This window comes from Paramisgurnus dabryanus, chromosome 20, assembly GCF_030506205.2.
Source record: "Paramisgurnus dabryanus chromosome 20, PD_genome_1.1, whole genome shotgun sequence".
In the NCBI taxonomy this organism is placed as follows: domain Eukaryota; kingdom Metazoa; phylum Chordata; class Actinopteri; order Cypriniformes; family Cobitidae; genus Paramisgurnus; species Paramisgurnus dabryanus.
This window is the reverse complement of record NC_133356.1, coordinates 31,652,139-31,678,899: the sequence shown is the minus strand read 5'-3', so window position 1 is coordinate 31,678,899 and position 26,761 is coordinate 31,652,139. Positions and strand designations below refer to the sequence as shown.

The following is a 26,761-nucleotide window of genomic DNA, read 5'->3' as shown; positions in this document are numbered from 1 at the left end:
TTAATAAAAGCAGGAGAAAACACAGAAAAATCGGTACAACGAGTACAGCGGCTAAGATTAAACCGTTATGAACATTGTATGAATACATTTCTTTGGCCAAAAATATGTTTTAAAAATATGCATATTACATTTTGCAGAAATTAAAGCTTAAATATATTTTTTAAATTGAAAATATATTTAGTTTTAACCTTCATATATTAACATATATTATAAAATGTATTTCGTGGCAACAAATACATTTCTAATTTTACAACCCCTATGGCAAAAAAATATATTTTTCCTGGCCAAAATATAAAAGTTTGTTTAAAATTTATAAATTGTGAGCATAACATGTATATATTATATAGTATATGTTTGCAGTTTAAAATATATATACAGGTTTGTAATATACAAAGTTTCTTTTCCAATGTGAAGTAAATGCTTTAAAATATATTTATTGCAAAATATACAAAAATGGTCAAAAAATATATTTTTTAAAACATATTTCAAAATATATTTCAGTATTTTTGGAATTTTTTTAGTTTTAAATATATTTAAAATATATATTTTTGCCGTATGTGATGCTTCATTCTATAATGAACTGTTTGATTATCATTTACCATTATCATTTTATTGCATAAAAGTTTGGATTCATTTTCCTTTAATAGAAAGAATATGAATTTTAATGTGCATCAAAGCAAACAGTCTTTAAAAGTTTCCAAAGTAGCATTTTTTCAGCTAGACACTAGGTGGCGATGTTGGACTTTGTTAATAAAACTAGCATCTGAGAAAAAGCCTTTTTCTTCACATTCAGAAAAAACTTTCTTATCTGTTTGCTTATCTTGAATGTTTTTTTTATTATTATAACAAATGTCAAAAATAAACATTTGTCACAGTACATAATGTGTACATCTATCATTATGTTTGCAGACAGATGTCATGAATGACAGATGCATTACCTTCACCAGTTGCACATCTTGTCTGATCAGCTGACTCTGAGATAACTCTTCTCGATTGACTATCCACGGATGACGGAGAACCAGAGGTGCTGTGAGCCGCTGGTGAGGATCCACGTGTAGCATTTTAGTGACAATGTCCTGTTTAAACATAAACAGGAAAAATTAGAGGCTAAGATGCAATATTACAGATTGATTGAGATGCTGTTAGGTTAGTAAAAAAGCATCTGTCTCAAAAATATCTGATAGGGACTATTACAGTTAGGGTACAGTAATATTTACAATACTGTATATCTGTGAACACAATGCACTTTTTGATTTTAATCTATTTTGATCCATCCATCCATCTATCTATTTATAGACAGAAGAAACCTGACTTTGGCTACATCCGACACTGTGTCCCAATTGCCTCCTGTCAAGGCAAATTTCCCACTTCCAATGCGGGCCAAGATCTCCTCTGGTGTGTCGTCAGGTCCATTAGCGAAGGGTGTGAATCTGTGGGACAGAACGAGTGCTGAGTGGGTAAAAGAACTTTAAAATGTGTGCCCTTTTGGGTGAGAACAGAAAGTCAAAGAGCAGCTTTTTTCACAATACCCCCATTTCCACCAGTTATTTTTAGACTACACATATGGCCATGTCTGGATGGGAATTTTTTTTTTTTTTAATTACAAAGAGGTTTAAAGCTCAATCCATTTCCAGGAACATTAAATTAAGAGTGCTGCTTGGCTTGTGAAAGCTTTGGCGTTGTGTACCACACAATTACTCTGTGTCTAGTGTTGAACTGACCCAGCTTACTTACAATAATAATCCCTTCACTCGGCTCTCTGAGTGCCCTTATCAGTGCAATGAGAGAAATGATGCTCTAAACAGTGTTTTGTTTGTTTACATTAATGTCAGATAGGCCACACGTAATTCTGTAGGAAATTAGAAACATTAAAGGGACACTAAACTTTTGGAAAAGATGCTCATTTTTCATTTTCCTAGGAACTATACTCTCATTCTGGATTAATAATCAAGTACTTTGCTGCCGTAACATGGCTACAGGAGGCGCAATGATATCACACAGTGCCCGAAAATAGTCCCCTTGGTAACTTTCAAAAGCAGGGGACTATTTACGGGCAGTGTGTAATATCATTGCGCCTGTTACGGCATGTTACGACAGCAAAGTCGTTGATTATTAGTCCAGAATGAGAGTATAGTCCTAGCCATATCGGCCTAGAAAATTACAACTTTTAATTTTCCGTCGGTCTTAGTACACGATGTAACTACAGAAGAGTCAAATTTTAAATAGGACAAATATTGAAACTCTTTGGTTATTTTTAGCGTGATGCTAATGGTCTAATCAGATTCAATGAATTATGCTAAGCTATGCTAAAAGTGCTAGCGCCAGACCCAGAGATCAGCTGAATGGATTCCAAAACGGTAAAAATCAAATGTTTCACTCTAGGGGAGATGGAAAATGAGCATATTTTCAATAAATAAATAAATAAATAAATAAAATAAATATATATATATATATAAATAAATAATAATATATATATATATATATATATATATATATATATATATATATATATATATATATATATATACACTATATTAGACAATTGTATTGTGACACATGTAATGAATACCTAAACGTGCTTCTCTGTTCCAGTAATTCCAATCAAAACAAAATTTAACATTTTAAATAATGTAGTTTCCATCTTTGTTTCAAGAGTTTTGCTTTTAAAAAGGCTGCATCCCTGTGTGCAACAAGTCATGGATCACCACCTGCAAGTCATAACAAAAGTGTCCAGCTGGGTTCAGGACTAGGCAAGTCCCTAGTCTGAATCAAACGTTTCTTTACTTTGTGCATAAGAGCATTATCATATTAGAATAGAAAAAGGCTCTGACTGTTGCTATATAGATGAACACAAAATCATTATATGCAGGAGCATTAAGATTTGTGCTTATGGAAATAAAGTACTCAAGTAGTCAAACCTGTTCATTAGCAGGAGTGCCCAAACACTTTTGTTCATATACTGTGAAAACATTTCATCTTACCCTGCCAGCATGGTGTACATTAAGATCCCAAGACTCCAGATGTCACAGGCGGCATCATAACCCTGTTTCTTTAAGACCTGCATGAATCACAGGTTAACATGAGACTATAATCATTTAAAGTGTAAATGCACTTATATTCTCACATTATATATTAATGCACTAAGATGCGATGTTGCTTAGTAACTGTAAAGTGAGCATGCTGTAAGAATAACTTATTCCAATAAAAAAAATCAATAAATTCTTGCCTTTTATCATACGGCTATGGCCACTATTTTGTAAAACCAGTACATTATGTTGATTTAACCATGGTTTGAATTGCTATGAACAACCCTTACAGTGTTCATGACTTTATGACATTAAATGACCAACATTTTTTTGCCAGTAGTTGTTTTAGATTAGTTAAAGGGACACTTCACTCATTTGCATAAAGCTTTGTATAGTTTGAACCCCAGTCATGTTTTTGAATGGTCATGCATAATTTCCTCAGTTGCCACTGAGACAGGAGAAATACAGATTTCAGTGTTGCACTTCCTTCTTTCAATGATGTAAAAATCATCATTTTGCATCATTGAAAGAAGGAAGTCCAATATCTTTGTTGAGGGGGTGAGACTACAAACACCCCTTTTCAAATAGGCACCAAATTCTTAATATATGTTACATTTCGACTACAAATATGACACACTTTCAATAAAGATTAATGTTTCTACGGGTGAAATGCTCCTTTAAAGGTATAGCGGAAGATCTTTTTCCGGTTGGATCATCTAGACATCTATTGGTCATCCCAGTTGTCAATCATTCTGATGATATGTTTACGTAAAGCCGTCGTACGTGCTCGTCCCTAGGTTCGCTTTCTGCACATGCGCACTTTCAAATATGTGTGGTGGGCTACGGTTTCAACCATTCATTGAAGCTCGCGTTCTCACCGTATTTTTCAAAATGTTTGAGGGTCGCAAGAGAAAAAGTGTCTACGAATTGTAGGACTATGAAGAAAGAAACAAGACCAGAATGTTTTTGGGAGACTATTTCACACGCTGGCGTGCGATAAAAAGCACAGGTTGGGCTTCCCACGTGAAGTTTTTATTCGACAGGTAAAGTTTGGAATGCTATTTGGAGAAATCCATTTAACATCACTGCTAGTAAAAGTTGATTAGCGATGCTAGCCCTGGCACAAGTCATGCACCGCACATACAAGCTAAACATGCCGACAGCAACTTGTAAACAGAGCAAAGAGAATAACCAGGCTCCTGCATGCTCTCTCTCGGGCACGCGTTTAATAGGCATGTGCTGCGCATGTGCATTTTTTTTTAAGTGGAGGGGTGGTTCTTTTAAAAAATTCGTAAAAATTTTCCGCTATTCCTTTAATAATAATAGTAACACCAAAAAGTACCTCTGGTGCCACAAAGTTAGCAGTGTAGCAGGGCGTCATGAGAAGACCGTTTTCTGCTCTCAACTGTTTGGCGAAACCAAAATCACAAATTCTGATGGATTCTGGGTCGCCTGTCTCATCCACATACAGGATGTTACTGGGCTTTAGGTCTCGATGCACAACCTGGGCAGAAGCAGACACAGTGACTTAAACACATGACTTAAATCACCAAACACTTATGATTCATGTTGTGGCTCATTTATGGATAAGGCACTAATTAAGATTTGAATAATTCTTCATGACTAAAATGTTCTTAGTATGCAACCAATACAATATATTCATGTATATTTCTTATATTAAAAAAATAATTTGTAAGCATTATCAAATTGCATTGTATAATGTTATTAAAGAAAGATATTATATGACTCAAAATCAGGGCTTTGAACTAGATTTTTCCCCAATTGGTTTGTTCTGAACAGAAATCGATGTTCCTGAACAGGTTAGAACAAAAAAAATCAAGTTCTCAAACCGGTTAATAACGTTCCATGTCAGCTGTGGGACATACAAATAAGTAGGCTGATCATTAGGACATTAAACTTAAATTATTAGTCTACATTAGTCTCTATCTTGTCATCAAACAATACAGTAAAAAAAGGCTACATTATGAAAGCGGCATAACTGTAATTCTGACATGCCTACATTTGTTGAGTGCACTTAAACACGCGCACACACACAGATGGAGGACGAATTCCAAACCTTAATTCCACCCTAATGGGTGCTTCAGTTTCTTAATTTTTACATTTTTCAATAACCTTTTTTATTGCCATTAAAGTGAAATTACTGAACCCAAACATAAGAGCCTGATAAAAAAAATGCTTGTCAGATGTACTTAGAGGATTTTGCATCTGAACTCTTCATATAGCCTAGTATTTTTCATATACAGTAGTACATCTGTTTGATATGATACAAAGCAATGTTTATTTACTCTGTTTGTATTGAACTTGGATTAGTCAGTGTATGGTAGATACAATTTCATGGTATGTCTCTTAATAACGTAAAGATTATAATATTAAATCAACAACGAGACAAGGACAATTTCTGCCATGTTGTTTAACAACTTAAACAAATGTTTTTATTAGAATAAGAATACTGTGGTATTTCGAGAACCTTTCGAGTCCTGTCAAGAACAGAAAGATTGTTCGCTTGCTTTTTGAAATGCGTCTCTCCATGTATGCACTTTTGAATGCAAATAAAAACACGAGCGCACACACAAAGACGGAGGACGAATTCCAAACGGTGCTTCAGGAAGAAGATGCAGCATAAACAGTCGTTTCACATAAAGTGAAAATGACGTTGTTTTTCAGTGCTTTATTCACTAAATGTATTTTAATGGACTACAGTATGAGACACAGTAGTGCAACTCTCTCTTAAGTTTATACATCAAGAGTTCTGATCTTTGAAGGGCATAGGGATGATCACGTTTGATTGGAGTTGGAACGGACACATTCAACCGCATGCTTCTGTACGTACAGAAAATTGCTCACTTTCGCACCTTTTTGCGGTTAAATTGCCTAAAATCACTTAAGTGTTAACATTAGCAAGCCTTTGAAACACGTGCAAATGATCAACTTTCACCCTATTTAAATTTGCATTTTAATCCGAGAATCGCATGCGAGCCGAACCGTGGGCCGTGATCTGTACAGATCATGGATCAACTGCGATCCGTTACACCACTAATTAGTATTAATAAACAAACATCTTGAGATAATTGGTAGCCTTTCTCCAATGAGTTAACGATGACTGGAAGTGAACTTCACCAAGATATATAGCACAGAAATCTTGTTAAAGCAACACTATGTAGTTTCCATGTAAAAATGACTTAAGCTCCCCCAGGCAGGGGGAGGGGCAGGCTGTGTTTCCTACCCTCCACCGCCACTTTCAGAGTGTGCTTGTAGCAGCTAGGAAGGCTGCTCAGGTTGCAGCAACAGTACAATTTGTCCAGTTAAAAGTTGTTCTATCACTGACATTATTAAAGGTAAAAAAAACTACATAGTGTTGCTTTAAAGAGCCAAAAAAATAACATTATTAACTGGTTACCATTATTTTAAATAAACGATTCTGTTCCAGAACATATATTTTTTTTAAGTTTCTGGTTTCGTTTCTGTTCCTTGCGAAACATCAAAAGTTTCTGGTTTTCGTTTTCATTCCGTAAACCGGTTGAAAGCCTTGCCCAAAATACTATGACAATCCACAATGTGTCTTCTGCACACTGACCCCCTGTGAATGCAGATACTCCACAGTCTTGGTTATGGTACAGAGTACAGCTGAAGCCTCTCGCTCTGAGAAGCACTTCTGCCTCAGGATCCGGTCCAGCAGCTCTCCTCCTCTCATCAGCTCCATCACCAGATACACATACTTCCCATCATCATACACCTGCAGCACAGAGCACAGTCATCCATCAGTCGCTCGCTCTCACCAGGGGCCTCATTTAGAAAATGCTGTGTAGAGACCGTCCTAAATATGGTCTTGGCATTATTTCTCAAAAGCATGTATATGTGTTTTGACATAGACCGAACGTGTGCATCTACGGTAAGCAGTTTTAGATCTCCGCCTTTAAACAAATCCTAGTTAATGTTATTGACCTATAAATGAGTGCTTGTCAATGTTTCTGATACAACCGTGCTTACTTCTGCTCAGACCCTGATGTGGCACTAAGCACTTCCACGTTAAAGACCACTTTCATAAATATGAACGTTTCTGTGGATTTGCGCGCGCGCGCACGCACGCACGCACGCACACACACAAAGATTAAATCTGTTTTGTAAATGAGGCCCCAGGAGTCCATACGGGCTTATGCAAGCAGAACTTATGAAACTGGCTCATTGATAATGCAGGTTAAGATGGTAAGACCGCTGAGGATAAAAACCGTCTCAGATGATATCACACATTATATTTGTTCGGTGTGCTCACATTATACTCTTGGTGTGATTCAGACTATAGGTCCCACTTGCAGAAACTGTCATTTTGCAACAACTTGTGGTGATAATGTGATAATGCTCAATTGCATGTGAAAATACGCGCATAACAACTTTCAGCAAGTGACCAAATATTTTTCACATGGATCATGCAGGACATAATTGTAATGATGCACCGTGAGGCTGAGGATCCATTTGCAGTCTTTATTATCTCTCAACAGAAAGCAGAACAGGTTACACACCAACAGTTCAATAAGGGACAGGCAAACTCGTAGTCTTAATACAGGCAGGAGATCGGGGCAGGCAGCAATCACTCGTAATAATGGGATAAACAGATCAAAGTCACAAACCAGAATATGAACAGACAGGGAAAACGCTCAGAAATGACAGCCGTGGCAAATCAAGACTTCGCACTGAATGAAAGTCCTAGTGGAGTTTAAATGGGGTTCAAGATGAGGTACAGGTGGAGTGTAATCAGTCCCGGTATGTGGAATCATGGGAAATGCAGTCCAAGAAGAGCATTAAAACTCAGGGGATGGCTCCCTCTGGTGGCGATCGGAGGACGAGGCGGGCGCCTCGTTCATCACAGAGCCCCCCCCCCTGCGAGCGGCTCCCGAAGCGAGGATGCGTGCGACGCCGAGGTCTTCCACGAGGTCGAGGAGCTGGCTTGTCTGGGTGATTCCGATGGAACTCGTCGGTGAGTGAAGGGTCAAGGATGTCCCTCGCCCTTACCCAAGAGCGTTCCTCTGGACCATACCCTTCCCAGTCGACCAGATATTCTAGGGAGCCCCCTCGGCGTCTGGAATCGAGGATGTCATGGACTTGGTACGCCTCCTCGCCGCCGACCAGCAGGGGCGGTGGACCCGATGGACCGGCTGCCTCGTCCTGATCTCCTCTCGGACCACCAGCGGGTTTTAACAGAGAAACATGGAAAGTGGGAGAGATTCGGTAAGTAGAAGGCAAATCCAATCGATATGAAACAGGGTTTATTTGTCTAATAATTTTGAATGGACCCACATACCTGGGACTGAGTTTCTTGCAGGGTAGACGGAGGCGGATATCACGGGTGGACAGCCAGACCCACTGACCGGGTTGATATTCAGGATGAGCTCTGCGGCGTCGGTCAGCTTGGAGTTTTTGCTTGCGAATAGCTCTCTGTAAATGATGATAAGCTTCATTCCACGTCTCTTCACATCTCTGAACCCAGTCATTGACGGCCGGCAGATCTGAGGGATTTCCTGACCATGGGAAGAGTGGAGGTTGATAGCCAAGGATACACATGAAAGGAGAGATACCTGTAGCTGGTTTGACGAGTGAGTTCTGAGCATATTCCGCCCACATGAGGTACCGACTCCAGTCTGCTTGATTTTGATGACAGAATGAACGGAGGAAGCGAGTGATTTCTTGATTCAACCTTTCTGTCTGACCATTGGCTTGTGGATGGTAACCAAAAGTAAGACTGATATTGATGTTGAGTTGTTTGAAGAATGCTGACCAGACTCTGGATGTGAATTGAGGACCTCGATCTGAAACAATGTCTTCAGGTAGACCATAGAATCTAAAGACTTGGTTACATAAGGTTTCGGCTGTTTCAAACGCAGTGGGGAGTTTAGGAAGTGGTATCAAACGGCATGCTTTAGAGAAACGGTCAACGACAGTGAGAATTACAGTGTTGTTGTTGGATTTGGGTAGATCAGTGATGAAATCTATGGCTATGTGCGACCAGGGTCTTTGTGGAATTGGAAGGGGTTGTAAGAGTCCTGCTGGAGCTTGGTGGGAGGTTTTGGAAATGTTGCAAATGTTACAGTTCTTTACAAATTCACAGACATCGTGACTTAATGTAGGCCACCAGAACGTTTCTTGTGTGAGATGAATGGTACCTGTGATGCCAGGATGACCGGTGCTGGGTGAAGAGTGAATCTGTTCAATAAGGGTTGGTCGGAGACCCTCGGGAACGTACGTTTTCGCTGGAGGACAATCGTCAGGAGGAGGAGAGAGAGCATTAGCGTGGTTGATTTCGGTGATGATATCCCACTGAATTGGAGCAATGATATGGGTTTCAGGAATGATAGGTTCTGTGACGGTATGTTCACTGGGTTCAGGATAAAGACGAGATAGGGCGTCTGCCTTGGTATTTTTGGAGCCTGGTCTGTAAGTGACGGTGAATTGAAATCGTGTAAAGAACATTGCCCACCTGGCCTGTCGGGTGTTCATACATTTGGCGGAGCGCAGATATTCTAAGTTTTTGTGATCTGTGAGTACTGTAAAAGGATGTTGTGCGCCCTCCAACCAATGTCGCCATTCCTCGAAGGCTGCTTTCATGGCTAGTAACTCTCGATCCCCTACGTCGTAGTTTCGTTCTGCTGGAGACAATTTGCGTGAGAAGTAAGCACATGGAAACATTTTATTACTTGGACCCTGACGTTGAGACAGAACAGCTCCGATTCCTGTGTTGGATGCATCAATTTCCACAGTAAAAGGTTGAGTGGGATCAGGGTGGTGGAGTATAGGTGCTGTGGTGAAACATTCTTTGAGTCGTTGAAAAGCCATTAGAGCCGTGGGAGACCAGGACAGGCGGGTAGACCCTTTTTTCGTCATGGAGGTTAAAGGTGCGGCAATGGTACTGAAGTCTCTGATGAATCGTCGATAAAAGTTTGCAAAGCCAAGGAAACGTTGGAGCTCCTTAATGGTTTTGGGTTGAGGCCAGGTGAGAACGGCGCGCACTTTCGTGTCATCCATAGCTACCCCTTCTGCAGAGATGATGTATCCTAAAAAGGAAGTAGATGTTTGGTGGAACTCACATTTCTCAGCCTTGGCGTAGAGTTGATATTGGATCAGACGTTTCAAAACTGCCCTCACATGTTTAATGTGTTCTTCAAGGGTTTCCGAATGGATGAGAATGTCGTCGATATACACAATGACCCAGCGATCCAGCATATCCCGGAAAACATCGTTTATGAAGGATTGAAACACTGACGGACTGTTAGATAACCCGAAGGGCATCACCAAGTATTCATAGTGTCCAGACTGTGTAGAGAAAGCCGTCTTCCACTCATCGCCCTCCTTGATGCGAATAAGATTGTAAGCGTTTCGAAGATCTAATTTGGTGAAGTATCTCGCCTTTCTGAGTTGCTCCAGCGCTGATGGTACAAGAGGTAAAGGATATCGAAACTTGACTGTAATTTCGTTCAAAGCCCGGTAATCAATGCACGGACGTAGTCCACCGTCCTTCTTCTTTACAAAAAAGAAGCCAGATGAAGCAGGTGAAACAGAGTGTCGAATAAATACCTTCTCCAGCTCCTCCTCGATGTATTTTTTCATAGCTTCGGATTCTGGTTGTGATAAGGGAAAAATTCGACCCTTGGGCGGCGTGGTGTTGGGCAGAAGTTCGATGGAGCAGTCATTAGGACGATGTGGTGGTAAACTGGTAGCTTTAGCTTTGCTGAACGCTTCAGATAGATCATGATAAACTTCAGGGAGACCAGGTACTTCAGAAGGCTGTGGAGGCGTTATGGTGGAAAATACTTGGAGTGGTACCTCAGTGGATTGACAGTGTAGAGAGCAGGAACTATCCCAGTGAACAATCTGATGATCCTTCCAGGAGATTACAGGATTGTGAAGCTGTAGCCAGGGCAGACCCAGAATGAGGGAGTGATGTGGAGAGGAGATAATATGGAATCGTATTACTTCTTGGTGATCCGAACCAATCTGTAAGCTGATGTCATCCGTGGTGAACTGAACTCTCCCCTCTCCTAAGGGGCGACCGTCTATCGCCTCCACTGCCAAGTGAGAGAGACATTCGGTTAATGGAACATCATGCAGTTTAGCGAACTTTTCAGACATGAAGTTTCCTGCTGCACCCGAGTCAATGAGAGCCAAAGTCTCAATCGTTCTCCCCTGTGTTATTAATTGGACATGGATTTGCACGGTATTTTGAGAACGTGAAGTGAAAATGTTGGAACTCACCAAAGTATTTCGTTTGTTGGGTGGTCGGGTGGGGCAGGTGGATAGCAGATGTCCAGGTTTACCACAGTACAGGCAGAGTTGGTTGTGAATACGGCGCTCTCTCTTTTCAGGTGTTAGATGAGTATACCCAAGTTGCATAGGTTCAGTAGATTCTGTCGGTTGGGACTGTACTGGTGAACGACGGGTTCTGAGTAAATTATCAATCTGAATGGACAGGTCAATAAATGCAGATAAATCTCTCCCCTCATCACGGCAAGCCAGCTCTGATTGTAACTCACGGTTAAGTCCTTTGCGATAAATCAACTTCAGTGGTTTCTCATCCCAGCCTGCTTGAGCCGCGAGTGTGCGGAAAGCTAATGCGTAGTCTGCTGCAGAACGATTTCCTTGAGAAATTTGTAGTAAGCGCTCCTCTGCGCTCTCTCCTCCAATGCTGTGTTCGAAAACGCTGCGAAACTGAGCAAGGAAATGGTTAAATGAGGGAAACATTGATCCATCTTCCTTCCAAACAGCGGTAGCCCAATCCAACGCCTTACCGGTGAGTAATGAACAAACAAAAGCAATTCGACTGCTATCAGTGGGATAGAGTGATTGTTGTTGTGTGACAAAGAGAGAGCATTGCATCAAAAAACCCTTACATTTTCCGGGGTCGCCATTAAACTTGTCCGGGAGAGCCAAGCGTGGATTAGCATTCATGGTGGTTGTGGTGAGAGGAGGCGGAGCTGGAGTGGCAGCGGTAGGATTAGCAGTGGTGGAAATACCTCTTAGATTCTGCAAAGCAGCGACTAATTCCTCCGTGATGTTGGTAAGTCGTGCCAGTTGTTGTTGATGGCCTGCTAACTGTTGCGCTTGTGCAGAGAGTTCCATGGTAAGCTGAGAGACAGACGCTGGATCACTGTTTGGCGAAGTCTTCTGTAATGATGCACCGTGAGGCTGAGGATCCATTTGCAGTCTTTATTATCTCTCAACAGAAAGCAGAACAAGTTACACACCAACAGTTCAATAAGGGACAGGCAAACTCGTAGTCTTAATACAGGCAGGAGATCGGGGCAGGCAGCAATCACTCGTAATAATGGGATAAACAGATCAAAGTCACAAACCAGAATATGAACAGACAGGGAAAACGCTCAGAAATGACAGCCGTGGCAAATCAAGACTTCGCACTGAATGAAAGTCCTAGTGGAGTTTAAATGGGGTTCAAGATGAGGTACAGGTGGAGTGTAATCAGTCCCGGTATGTGGAATCATGGGAAATGCAGTCCAAGAAGAGCATTAAAACTCAGGGGATGGCTCCCTCTGGTGGCGATCGGAGGACGAGGCGGGCGCCTCGTTCATCACAATAATATTTCTATACCATGTATATATCAGTTGAGTTGCTGTAAAATCCAACAGAGAAAATCTAAGTCAGCTAATTTAAAAAGTAATATCACACCTCAAAAAGCACAATATATCAATCAGGAAGCTGCAATGTTACACAAATATTGACAAAACATCTTTATGGTAAAACAATACATACTGTTCATCTGGGCATATCTAAAGCCTGTGGTTTATAAATCATTAAAAAAAAAACTTTGTATAATGTACACAGTACTTTGCAAGTCTTAGGGGGTGTGCACACCATGGCGTTTATGCCAGCATGTGTTTTCAATTGTTTCCAATGGAAGTGCCACACTTCTCAAAAATGCCAACAGCTGGTGGGTTGTGTCCCCGCCGAGCGTTGAAAAATGTTTAACTTTGGGTAAAATGACTCGCTCGTCTTATGCCCTCTCCCAAATGGCACACTCAAGACTTGTGACATCATGTAGTGTAGATTGACAGATGGGACAACCTACAGACTTGTAGACTAAGCGCAATTTAAGGCCACGAGACCGAAAGTCCACATAAGGACAGGGCCAATGTCACTTCTCACTCGGCCATCCAGCCATAAAGCTGGCAGTTTTAAAGATAATCTGTATTTAATTTTTTTCAAGATCTGGAGCAGCATGATCATGTAATTCAACCAATCAGCCGAAGAGTTCTCTATATCGTCATCCCTCATTTCTGTCCCATGACAGTTTTTGCTACATCTCTCCTTCATCCCATCGCCTCACTCTCTGCTTGTACATCTATCACAGTTACAGAGTACTCTGGGTTCGGGCTAAGATTTCAAGTTTGGGGACCTTCCCTTGGATAGCATGTTTAATATGTTCTACCTTTTTCCCCTTTTGATTAAATGATAATGCGAACCTTTGAACTCTTAAACACAAAAAATACAGCTGGTTTTAGTGGCGACAACATCAACAAACAGCTTTTGTTGCCCAAACTTAACTTCTGGTAAAGTTCCACATAAAATCAAAAACAACAGAGTCCCTCTACAGTAGATTATTTCTGATAACAAGCAAAATAAATAACAATTAAATTACCTTAGTTACTGAGCTAATGTATGAATGCATAAAATGTTAATTACAGATCTTTACATTTTTGCCTTGCAGCGGAGATCCACGTTCACTGTCTCCCCTTGTCTTTTGGAAACCGAAACATTTTTATTTTCCACAAGGTATTTATGACCACTTGACATCAATATCTAAAACTGAACTCAGATTCGATCTTGAAGGGCAGCTCCACAACACTAAATGTAGCACTTTGTTAAGTTTTGTTCATGCAATGACTCACATCTTTCAGAGTAATGATGTTTGGGTGCTGGCCGTATCTCAGCAGAATCTCGATCTCTTCAGACGGGTCCTTCTTGGCTCTGTCAATAATCTGAAATGAAGTGGGCCAGTCGAAATGTTAGACACAGGCAGGGGCGAAAATCTCATCTAAATGTTGGGGGGGACAATAAACATAAAATTTTTCAAGAACAATTTTTGAAGGGGACACCAATAATACAGGCAAAATTGTACTTGCAAGGAAATGGGTACAGATAGAAAACGTTTCTCTTTCTCTATGAACGGACGCAAATTTAATTTTAATACATATGAATGCAGAGGTGAAAAGAGTAATACAATTTTCTACTTAAGTAATAGTAAAGTTACTTTAATAATATGTTACTTAAGTAAAAGTAAAGTTACTTTAATAATATTTTACTTAAGTAAAAGTAAAGTTACTGGTCTAAAAATCTACTCAAGTAAAAAGTCATTTTAATTTTAAGAGTTACTTTTTTACAGCGGGGAGAGGTTTCTAGTATAGTTCACAAAGGAAGGATATATACATCTCAAACTATGTTTTTAATTGTAAACATCTCTACAATTAAAGTGCAATAACAAATGTTAATAAAATAAAAAGCTTTTTATAACTAAGAAACATTTATGGAATTATTTAATGATTTTTACAGGTGAGTTATGCACTTTTGAAGCAAAAATAATATGAGGTCAGCAGCTAGTAAATACAATCATTATATGAAGGTTGTAATTGATGTATTGCTGGTAACATACATTGTTATTAAACTATATACATAAATGAACATATAATGAGATGAGTGCCATGGCTATACACTATACATCCTTTACACGTTTATTAGCTCCCAGACCTGTGTACCTGATGTCTTTCAATCTATCTCTCTCGCGCTCTCTCTCTCTCTGCAATGTCTAATGATCTGCGCATTCTCGAGGACGTTCTCAAGTTGTTTGACTTGACGCGAAGCTGCTAGACCTCGGAAGATAATGCGCATGTATTAAAAATGCATCGTGCAAATTAGCGGTTAAACACGGTCGGCAATTCTCAAACTCCGTACTCAAGAGCATGAACCCTACCTGAATGAAACAATCGCTTTGCGTCAATGGCCAGGGGTTTCTTTCGTAAGAATTGAATTGAGGGTCTGCATTAGCCTGCGCCTGTCTCGTCCCTCTCCATGGTTCTTTTTGCGCGTTCCCCCGCCCATCAATCAATCATCCGACCGTGGCGCGTCTTTATCACCTTACTTTTTTATTTATTTTTACTCAGTAACGGATATGATTTAACATGTAGCGAAGTAACCAACAATACTTTAAACATACTTAAGTAAAAGTAAAGTACAGATTTTAAAAACTACTCAAAGTAAAAGTACACAAAAAACTCAGTTACAGCAAGGTGAGTAAATGTAATTTGTTACTTTCAGCTCTGCCTCACCTCTGCATGAATGCATAAAAATGTTTTCTTGATCGTTTATCTGCTTCTGTTCTCAGAAAACGAAATATGTTCATGTTTATATGTCAAAATAGTCCAGTTTTAAAACATATGAGGATAAACTGATAAGTGATGGGAAACGTTGTATTGTATATAGCTTATTAACGCGTCGGCTCCGTACACTTCTCTACCACCGGAATGTGTGGTGGTGAGGTAAAAGGGGCGTGGGCAGTGGACCAAACCACTGTGAGGCAAGGGAGGGGGAATCCAAATATTTAAAACGTTTTTTTGTTGTTGCTCCGTTTGCATTTGTATTGTTTCACTTCTTACACAACTAGTTTAAGTATTATAAATCATTAAATTATTTTCAATACACATATTCTAATGATAATTTAGGGGGGACAACCCTCAGATAGGGGGGGTCCTGTCCCCCCCGACCCCCCCGGGATTTCCGCCCATGGACACAGGTAACACTGACAGTGAGCGATGTCGTCCTCTGCTGCAATACATCTTGTGAAGCAGACACTGCCTGTCTCATAAATTACACTTAATGAAACAAAACACATTTATTTATTCCCATTGCTTTTCCTAGATTACTCACTTTAACAGCGTATTCAACACTGGTGATCCTGTGGACGCAACGCTTACAGACCGAATACGCTCCTATGCCGATATCTTCCTTTAACTCATAACCATCAGTAAAATGAATGTTGTTGCCATGAAGTTGCTGCAAATAAAACACAGACATACATACAGATTCACTCATTTGTCATTTGATAGATGTTTAACATCAGTTCTTTTCAATTTCACACAGGTGTTTAAGCAGAGTAAGCACAAGTGACGTTCATCACATTAACTATGCATATGTTCTGCTTATAATGTGCGTTTTAACCTCCCAAGACCTGAGCTTGGGTTTGTCTTTTTTTTCAGATTTCTTCCTGCTATTTTGTGGTTAGGAAAAACCAATAAATATAATAACCAATTTTTTTCTTTGAACATGAAGCAGTGTATTTGTCCTTTTTTGTTTACAACAGGTTCCAGTTACAGAATTAAGTATTATGGTGCAAAAATAAAAAAAGTGAATGGACATCCAGGTCTTAGGAGGTTAAATAAACTTGGCTTAGTTTGTTTAATTTTTAGTTGTTAAAATTTTTGTGAAGGACTTTTGATAGAGATCAGATGCAGAGCGATCTTTAAAACATACACGGACATACAGCTGTTTGCCCTAGGGCAATACTTCTGGTTTTTATAAGTTGCCACCTGGTGGATACTAGCGGTATTGCAGATTGACGAGATAACTCGTCAATGGCGGGGAAAGAATTAAAGACATAACCTTATAATTCCCAGCCCGGATCTTTAAACACAGGCCTACAGGACATCATTTACATGAAAATGATGCCATTTTAACATCATACACACTAATATGAAACAGAAATAGCCATCAGTGTCTTCAGGTGAATGAAATGTCTCACAGATCACTGCACAGGTTTAGCTCCACAAATAGCTGCACTCATGCATGTTCATGAGAGCTATCATTGCAAGTTAATCGTATGCCGTACAGCCGCCGCATTAGATTAGCATCTCTAGACAACAGCACTTCAGAGGATATCTGCTAGTGTCAGGTACACCTGCACGCTCATCGATCAACACCATCTGTTTGCTGCCATCGGATCTCAGATACTTCAATAAAACCTTTCTTCAGGTAGCAAACCTCTGGCAGAATCAGTTCAGCTCATGTAATGCTTTTGTTTCTTTTTGCTTTTTGTGCTGTGAGCAAATGTTTCTCTGAAGGAAAATCCAGACTGAGCTTAACTGAATCCAGAACATTATTCAGGCTAGGTTAACTAAAGACTGCAATGGTTTAGTTTATGTTAGTGACTTTCACATAAAAGAGCTTATAAACATGTATTTATTTATACTATTAAATAATGACATAATTTTAAAGAGCACCTATTACTTTGCTAAAAACAATGTTATTTTGTATTTTTGGTGTAACACAATGTGTTCGAGTAGTTTATGGTTAAAAAAACATTATTTTCCACATACCATACATTAATGTTGCTCCTCTATGCCTCTCTGAAAAGCGTTGATTTTGTATTTTGTACCAAGCTCATCGACATCGTTCTGAAAAGTGCAGTGAAAGAAGTTAATATCGTCTATTTTTATACCTAAATACGAGCCGAATCTGATCCAGAAAATGCAGATGACCAAGCTTATCGATCAACGTTACCCGCACAGCTTAAGCAGGACATAACAGATAAGGTAAGGATGTTAAAACATTAAAACCATGTCTGCATTTGATCGTAGAAACGACAAAAAACAACTCTGCACTGCTCAAAACTTGTGTTTCATGGTTATGATGGTTTAACCAGTAGTTAATTTCTTAAATATGAAAAATAAACCACTTACAGGCTGTGAGTCAGAAGCGGGCGGAGTTATTATAATGACCGTCGTGTCCACATCAACAGGCTCAGGAAGTAAACTGTCGCATACAATCCGTGTGTTTGTTACAAATCCAAGAAAAGAGATTCAAGTTGGAAACGATAACTTGCGTCATCATTTACTTTGGGGTTTGTACATTTTGAATATCATTAATATGTACTAATACACACTTACACACCAAAGGAAATGTAAAATCTAAATCGGATAATTGGTGCTCTCTTTAAATTATTAAATTAGATGTAATAAAATTGCTTTGTAAGTATGTTTGCGTCATAAAGTTAACAAAAAATGTGTGTGGTTGCCAGATGTTTGCATTGAGGTTGATAAGAGTTTTGTATTGGGGGATATCTAGGCATGTTTGTTTTTTTACAGTTTTTAAAGTTTTCATAAGTTTAATATTATATTTTAATCCATTAATATAGTAGTCAGACTAAAACCTTATACTCACTTTACTATTCTTACTTACCCATTAACCATAAATGTACATCTTATCTATATTTTATGGTAGGTTTGTCATGTACATCCTGGCTTAATTTTTAAAAAAATGCTTAAATGTGTTTACTGCAATATGATTAATATGATACCTTGTTGTCAACGAATGTCATTATTGCTTAGTTAGTCTGTGACATCACATTCTCCCGCACAATCGTCTGACTGCGTGAACACGCATCCACTTCATACATCGCGAACTGTGCACTTATGATTAAAGTCAGGTGCTGTTTCTTCATACAATGTTTCTTCATTTTGCATGCTCAAAATCAGCCACTTCTTCTCACCGCACGACCAGCATGGTTAAAACAAAGCAGCGTTGCCAGGTCCACGGCGCTGCCAAGTCTGCGGCCTTTCGGCGGAGATCTAATATGGACTTATTTTAAACTGTGTCCACAGGCTGATGATATTCTGTGGGTTAGCTCCCTAAGGATTTGGTTCATTAGTTGCTGGTATATGCTTTTGGACTAATTTTAAATTTTGGCAAACCTGACAGGGTGCAGAAGCAAAAGCGCAAAAGAATGATTAATCTCTAGTCGGAGCCCTGCTTTTAACTCTTTCCCTGCCATTGATGAGTTAACTCGTCAATTAAGAGAAAACGCTTCCCTGCCAATGATGAGATTTTCCGTCAATCCGTATTTCCGCTATTGTCCATCAGGTGGCGCTCTTACCAACGTATAAAACCCAGAAGTATTACCGTAGGGCAAACAGTTCAAACTCTGTGTGTGTTTTGATCATCGCTCTGAATCTGATCTCTATCAAAAGTCCTTCATAAAAACCCAGTTATGGTATTTTTTTAAGAAACCTTCCCATATTTGAGATGAAGGTAGGATTAAACTTTTTTCTTTGTTTGAAAGCAGAGGGTCTGTTTTTTATTTGATATATTGTATGTTTATAATTTGAAAAATAACATTTTCTGGAAGGAATTAAACTTTTGTAAAAAATGCTGGTGCTGGCTACCTTTTTAAAAACGCTAGCGGGGAAAGAGTTAATATACATTTTTTGAAATGCACATTTTTTTAGCACTACAACTTTATTCAAAATATAGCAATGTTTCAGCGTCTCAAGTATTGTACTGTTAGTACTGCTAACATATACTTATCTTATTAAAAACTGAATTCACCATCATGTTTGATAGAGCAATAAAATGGTCTGATTTGATCTGTTTTTTTTTTGCAATTTATACGGCTTATGTACTTGTATTTCGTAAGAATACCAGATATCCTATATAACGTAATATGCTGTATATTTCATAAGCTGCTTTGCTAGAATGCAATATTGTGAAAAGCAATACAGAATTAGTTTTTTAATTGAATTCAATTAGTATTTAGTGTTAAACATAATGATGCTTAAACTTGCAACCCTTTAACTGATCAACTCAGATCTTAACCACCTCAGTTTTCAGAGTCCTCTTTACCTGTACAATGGGATTAACCGAATTTTGCTTGGTCTCTGTCATAGGCGGTTCTTGACCCAGGTTAGAGGCCACAAAGCTGAAGCCACGGAAGAGCTGATGGGCGTTTGCACTGGCCGGTACGCCAGGCGAGTCTGTAGACACACAGAGACACAAATCTATTTAGAAAGGCAGCAAAGTCTCTCTATGAATGGAAACTCACAATCGATCCTATTCCAGCAGAATGAATTGACTTTACCCTCCATGTGGCTGTGCCTCTGGGCTCCTTGTAAACAGGTTTTGTAATGACAGTTCAGTCTAATTTGTTTTTGCTCTCTCTGTGTGCGCTTGCTGGACACACACTGTTATGTAAGCCCACTCTCACATTGACTCTTATTGTGCATGATGCACAAAAGCGGTCTATTCAAAAGTTACAATTTTTAACGTACTTCAAAAATAAAAACGTATGAGCATCACGTGTGCAATCTGAAACCCAACTTAAATTCAACGTTTAAAGGCACCTGTTGGTGTGCGTGATGTAAACTCTGGATCAAAATGAAAGGTGTCCTCTGGTCGGCCCACTGCTGGTTTAAACGGAGGCTTGATTTCTCGTCTGTACAACTTCTGTTAACCAATAAGACAGAAACATAAAAAAATGAGAGTCAATTTAAACATTTTAAAAGATGCATTTAGGAAAGAATTGCTCGAAATATACTGGAGCAATAATTCTTATTGTTTAATTGTTTTTCCTCTGTCAAAAATGAATGGGATTGCAGCTGATATTTGCTAAAAATGTGTAGTGTATGGTGTATACATTGCACAGAATTAAACTGAATAATTGACTTGCTAAATTTGACAAAATGTGCAGCAACTATAGCACACAACATTGTACCACACAATGCAATGTGCTCAACTTGACATCCCAACAAACAATAGCCGCCATTTCACCGTCTAGGTTAACTACACTGTCAGAAATAAAGGTACCAAAGCTGTCACTGGGACAGTGCCCTTTAATATGTACCATTCAGGTACAGATATGTATCTTTGAAGTACCAATATCTACTTTTGAGGTACTGATTTCTATTCTTTAGGTACAAAGGTGTACCTTTTATAGGGTATCACCCCAGTAAAAACTTTGTACCTTTATTACTAAGAGTATAGACCCGATATAGTCCAGCTATGTGTAATGCACTTCTAGCTAAAATAAACTTGACTTGAATGTCATTTTTGCAAAAATAACTTGTATGATGTATGATATACCATCATGTAAAGTGGTGACAACAGTGATGACAAGATGCTAATTTAATTTAATTTAATTTAATTTAATATTTAATTTAATTTAATTTAATTTTTTGGCTATGGTTAGACGTCTATTACATTTCATTTCAATATTTACTTATTATGTACATTTTACATGGCGACAGTGAAGCGATTACAGTAGTTCTGTATCTTGTCTTGTAAGAATTTCTATTTAGCTTAATATTAAATGCAGGTTACCAGGCTAAATATTCATGTCTGATTAAAAACATCAACGTAACATGAAGCACTGAAATGAAATGCAACTCACATTCCAGTCTATTGTTGCAAAAAATATATGGCGTTTAATTTCTTCTACTCCATCAGGTCCTGCACCTAGAGAACGACCAGAGTACAAACATCACATTTAATGTTTTGCAAGGACATAATTCTTTCATTCTGTACAGGATAAATAAATCATCTAAAAAAAGAAATCATCTGTCACATGAAACTTCATCATCTGTCACTTGTTTAAAGAATGATATCTCAAATGAAACTTCAATCTGCCAGTGAGTCTAACATCCTTTGACACTCTGTGTGCCATCATGTAGCTAAACTTTTAAACTTACTATAAGCAGCTTTGGTTTTCCAGAAAGTATTTTCTGATTTACATACATAAATCCTTTAAAAAAATCCTTTTCACACTCTGAACCAAAACCAGACAGCTCCAAATCATCTTTAACATAAAAAAACTTTGATTTGAAGCGAAAGGATTTTTCCTTGAAGTAATAAAATAATCAATAATAATTAACAAAATATATTTGAAATTTAAAATATAAAAAAAATATTTCAACCTTTTTGTGAAATTGTAAACAAAAATAGACAGCTTGTCATTAACTGAAGTAAGACTCGATGACATCATTCACAATGCCTCATAAGAGTGGACGATCACTTCTCTGTCCAGACGCCACAGTAAGAGCAGCTGTCATGATTGGTTGTGTTGTGTTAAAAATTATAGGTAGTAAAGTTCTTCACCTGGAAAATTAAACACGCTCCCTGCCTCCGAAATTGTGACAGTAATGTGTCAGTATGTAACGAATTAAATTAATTAAATGATTTATATTGTATAATATGCTCATGTATAGCTCTTTGGTAGAGCTTTGCGTTAGCAGCTCAAAAGGTCATGGGTTTGACCCAGGTGACAAACACAGTGATATTGACATTGTATACCTTGTAATTCACACATATTTAGGACATGTACTACCTGTATTATGTTTTGTCATTGTCATTTGTGGTCACCTCTGACATACAGCAATGGTGAAAATACTTTACTTAGGTTTTAAAGGAACATTATAAATGTATATCAAAATGGCCCTCATATGTCACTAGACATTAAGAAATCATTTTCATTTCAAATACTTATATCACTGACAACAGTGGTCTGGCCAGGATATTGTCATTTAAAAAATTGGAGTTGCAGCCCTCAACTGATGAACTGTTTGCCCTAAGCGAATATTTCCAGGTTTATAAGCTGAGTAAGAGCGCCACCTGGTGGATAGTAGCGAAAATACAGATTGCCAGAAAAACTCGTCATTGGCAGGGAAAGAGTTAAGAACAAGACACATTTTTGATGTAATTTGAAAAAAAGACACTTTAATGTATTAACATTTTGAATTTCTCAGCTCCTGAGGCATCTTGGGATTGGATCGTGTCCATCCGATACATACTGAGACATATTGTTGGTTAGTGTTAAAAAGTATTCTTAAAAATCAATCTTTCCACTGAGAAAATGAATTAGATTTTTATATCCAGAACCCTGCTGTTACGCTCTATTGCCCAACCACAACAGCATGTCTGAAACACGCTGCTCTTTCACTTTAGCATTCTCAGTATGATAGGACTCATAAGATGACTGTGCTAGAATGTTTAGAGCTAATCTGGGACAGAGAGATATTAAACCGCAGTCAACAGAAGGTCTCGGAGGCATTTATAAATTATGGATAAAATGATGGCTCCAGCTAAATTCAATCTCAGCTTTGACAAACATTTAGTAGCAGCGGCTGAAAGCCTGACTGCACTCAGGAAATCATCGACTCTGACTTAAATGAGATTCATCCCTGCCACTACTCTCAGGAGAACAATGTAAAATTGCTTTATACATTATTCAGCTAAAAGAGGTATCACTGTCACTGAATAAACCCTTCCTTTGCTGAGCATTTATATTGTTCATTCTACCTCTACCAAAAAAGACATCTTTACCAAGAGTAAGTGATTTGCAGGTCTTGTTTTTCACTAGTCGGGCAGGTATATACCTCTTGAAAATCAGCTTGGTCAGACTGATAGACCAGCAAGACCTCCTGAAACCAACTTGGTGAAACTAAGAGAGACAAGATATACCACCTGAAAATCAGATTGATCAGACTGGGAGACCAGCTAGACTTGCTAAAAACCAGCTTGGTCAAACTAAGAGATTAGCTAGACCTGCTAGAAATCAGCTTGGTCGGACTAACAGATCAGCTAGACCTGCTAAAAACCAGCTTGGTCAGACTGAGAGATCGGCAAGACCTCCTGAAAATCAGCTTTGTCAGAGTAAGAGACCAGCTCGACCTCCAGAATATCAGGTTGGTCAGACCGAGAGACCAGCTAGACTTGCTTAAAACCAGCTTGGTCAGATTGAGAGGCCAACTAGACCTTCTGAAAAACAACTGAAAAGTCTAGCTGATCTCCAGCTTGGTTTCCAGCTAGGTCAGATGGAGAAACCAGCCAGATTTGCTGAAAACCAGCTTGGTCAGATGTAGAGACCAGCTTAAAACTAACATGGTAAGACTGATAGACCAGCAAGTCCTTCAGAATATCAGCTTTGTCAGAGTGAGAGACCAGCGAAACCAGCTGAAAACCAGCTTGGTCAGATTAAGAGACCAGCTAGACCTTGGGAAGGACGTCACCTCTGTGAAATGTAGTGTATAAGTAATGTGATCCTGTAGCCTACCTAATCTATTGGTGGGGTTTCTTTTAAAGAGAGCCCGCAATAAACTCTGAACTTCTGGGCTCAGGAACTGAGGCATGCCTAGTTTTGCCCTGTGAAAGACAAAAGAATTCATTAAATCTGTTATTAAATTCAGAAAACAAATCAGATTGGGATTCAAAGCAACAAATATCACAAATCATCTTGACAGATCCATTTGTTAGAACAATTTTCAAAAAAAAAAAATCTTTAATTCAAAAGAGAATGATCCTGTCGAAAAATGCACAAATACAAAAACATATATAACAAAAACTAGTAATACTTACTTGAGAATAAGTGCCATGGTCTCTTTTCGGTCTTTGCCTTGAAATGGCAGCGATCCAGTCAGCATTTCAAACTGGGAACAGGAATAGAAACATCAGGCTTTGGTCTACCAAGTTTATTTAGGAATTTAGGAAAGAGGTATGTTAAGCACCTCTTCACAGTAACAGCACATGCTGAAACACCAAATGTATGAGTGAATTCATTTTAAGGATGGGTAATGCTGTGGCAACATTTGGCTTTGATTTGGTTAAAATCGTTGTTGATTTAATATTATAATCTTTACGTTATTAAGAGACACACCATGAAATTGTATTTACCATACACTGACTCAGTGACTTTAATACAAACAGAGTAAATGTACTACTGTATATGAAAAATACAAGGCTATATGAAGCATATATAATAAGCATTTTTTTATCAGGCTCTTATGTTTGGGTTCAGTAATTTCACTTTAATGGCAATAACAAACGTTATTGAAAAATGAAAAAATTTAGAAAACTGAAGCACCCATTAGGGTGGAATTAAGGTTTGGAATTCGTCCTCCATCTGTGTGTGTGCGCGTGTTTAAGTGCACTCAACAAATGTAGGCATGTCAGAATTACAGTTATGCCGCTTACATAATGTAGCCTTTTTTAATGTTTGATGACAAAATAGAGACTAATGTAGACTAATAATTTAAGTTTAATGTCCTAATGATCAGCCTTCTTATTTAGTCCCACAGCTCACATGGAACGTTATTAACTGGTTCTGGAACTTAATTTTTTGTTCTAACCGGTTCAGGAACATCAATTTTAGGGTTGAACCGAAAACCAGAAATGTTCAAATACTGTTTCTGTTTGGAACCAACTGGGAAAAAATCTGGTTCAAAGCCCTGCTTACAATGGACCCAATTTAAATCCAGCTCATATGCACACTGTCATCCAATTCTTCTTCCATGAACTTAGAGGACTTTGCTGAAAACTCTATGTGGTGTTTAGTGGATTCTGCCAACAAAGCGCTATTTCAAGCAAGTTCTAAATCACCCCTAAATCTAAGCGATTATGAAGCAAAAGTATTCAATGAATGTATAATATGTATCAAGAGAATTCGGTCAGTGACATTGACAGAGGTGGGTTTTGCATCTGAACATGTGCTTGTGCTTGGGAAGGCACCTTTGGCAAACAATAGTACTGCAATACTTTAAGACTCTGAGCTCTGAGCCCTAGCCTGGTAGAACCATCCTCTGCTATTTTGCTTCGCTTCATAGACAGAGTCTGGCTGGGCATAATTGACAATCGTTTTCCTTCTCATGGGAGGGGCTTGTCTGAAGTTTAAAATCATTGGTCTAAACGTAAGCCAATCACATAACGTTTGGATATGATGTGCGTTATGCGCCAGCTCAGCCGCATCAAATTTCTGCTGTAAAACACACGCATGATGTGAAAACAAACCCATCGAGCGAAATACCGGTAACATGGCTATGAACGACTTCTGCAGATTATGTAAAGTAAATCGGGCCAGAGCTAGTTGAACACTATCCTTACAGTGTCTTTCCACTCACGTCTAAGTGGAGGAACGCCCCTCTCTCCTCTCAAACTCTTCCACCAGACGGCCATAACCATATGTAAATTAAATCTTCCTACCTTTTTTCTGGTTAATCAGGAACGTCACCAAAGAATGTTTGCCCACGCGTCCTCCACCATTAACTGTGAACAATGAAATTTCCTTCCATGATATCTCAATTGTTGTGCACGTCAAGCTGTGCTGCACACAGTTTCTCGCTGACGATCGATAATAGTTGATAAATTAAACTTTTCCCAAAACCTGTCGGGAGTAGGGCAACAACATAATCTCCATTCAAAATGTTTAACAAACACTTTTCTTGTTCGGGATTAAGTTGGCAAGTGCCGGTTCTCCACAACAGAGCAAATAGCTTTCTGTGCCTCCATGTCCACTACAAACTACAACCGTACATTCGGCGCTTAGCGTCTACGTCACGGCTCTCAGCCCGCCCTCTGTTCATTGATTCGCCGGTTGTTTTGAGACCTGAGGAAAACGGTTTGAATGGGAGGTATCTCAGACTGAGTACAGAAGCGTAATGAAATTTAGCGGAAGTACAAAGTCTGACGTAGTCAGGCTATCTGAGCCCTCCCCTTAGACAGTACGCCAAATTATTAATTACATTTTAATGCAAACTTCTTCCTATAATAATATCAATATTTAAATATAAATTCTTCAATTAATAGCTCAGACAAAATGATAAGTGGCTCTGGTCTCCCACCATCTCCAACTATGCATCTGATCTCTTCAAATAGTACTCTTGACCCATAAGCCAGAAATCTGTGAGATCCGCATACAATGCATGTGACGCATATTTCGTCATCAGAATAGTACGCACACTACTATGATTTTTGTAAAGGTCATACATGCGTGTACAGGAGAATGTAGCCCAGGAGATGCATTCAGTTTCGTCGCAATGTGCATACGACGAATGTCTGTGTACAAGTACGAGTCAAATAAGCTATACTTTGCAAGCCTATGTGTGTGTTCGGCCGTGCACGTACAT

At 38.8% G+C, this 26,761-nt stretch overlaps 1 protein-coding gene across 2 annotated transcripts in view; it reads right to left on the bottom strand.

Annotated features, from left to right (window-relative positions):
- The window catches only part of rps6ka2 (ribosomal protein S6 kinase, polypeptide 2), a 76,318-nt gene that overhangs the window by 2,106 nt on the left and 47,451 nt on the right, over positions 1-26,761 (bottom strand). For both annotated transcript variants that reach the window (XM_065250425.1, XM_065250433.1), the window contains 12 exons: positions 24,219-24,289; positions 23,917-24,005; positions 21,259-21,323; positions 20,213-20,315; positions 19,716-19,846; positions 15,969-16,094; positions 13,937-14,026; positions 6,622-6,780; positions 4,369-4,530; positions 2,982-3,058; positions 1,313-1,430; positions 939-1,076 (listed from right to left, as the gene is read on the bottom strand). In XM_065250425.1, the coding sequence (XP_065106497.1) occupies positions 939-1,076; positions 1,313-1,430; positions 2,982-3,058; positions 4,369-4,530; positions 6,622-6,780; positions 13,937-14,026; positions 15,969-16,094; positions 19,716-19,846; positions 20,213-20,315; positions 21,259-21,323; positions 23,917-24,005; positions 24,219-24,289 (1,329 nt within the window). The remainder of the gene's footprint in view (positions 1-938; positions 1,077-1,312; positions 1,431-2,981; positions 3,059-4,368; positions 4,531-6,621; positions 6,781-13,936; positions 14,027-15,968; positions 16,095-19,715; positions 19,847-20,212; positions 20,316-21,258; positions 21,324-23,916; positions 24,006-24,218; positions 24,290-26,761) is intronic.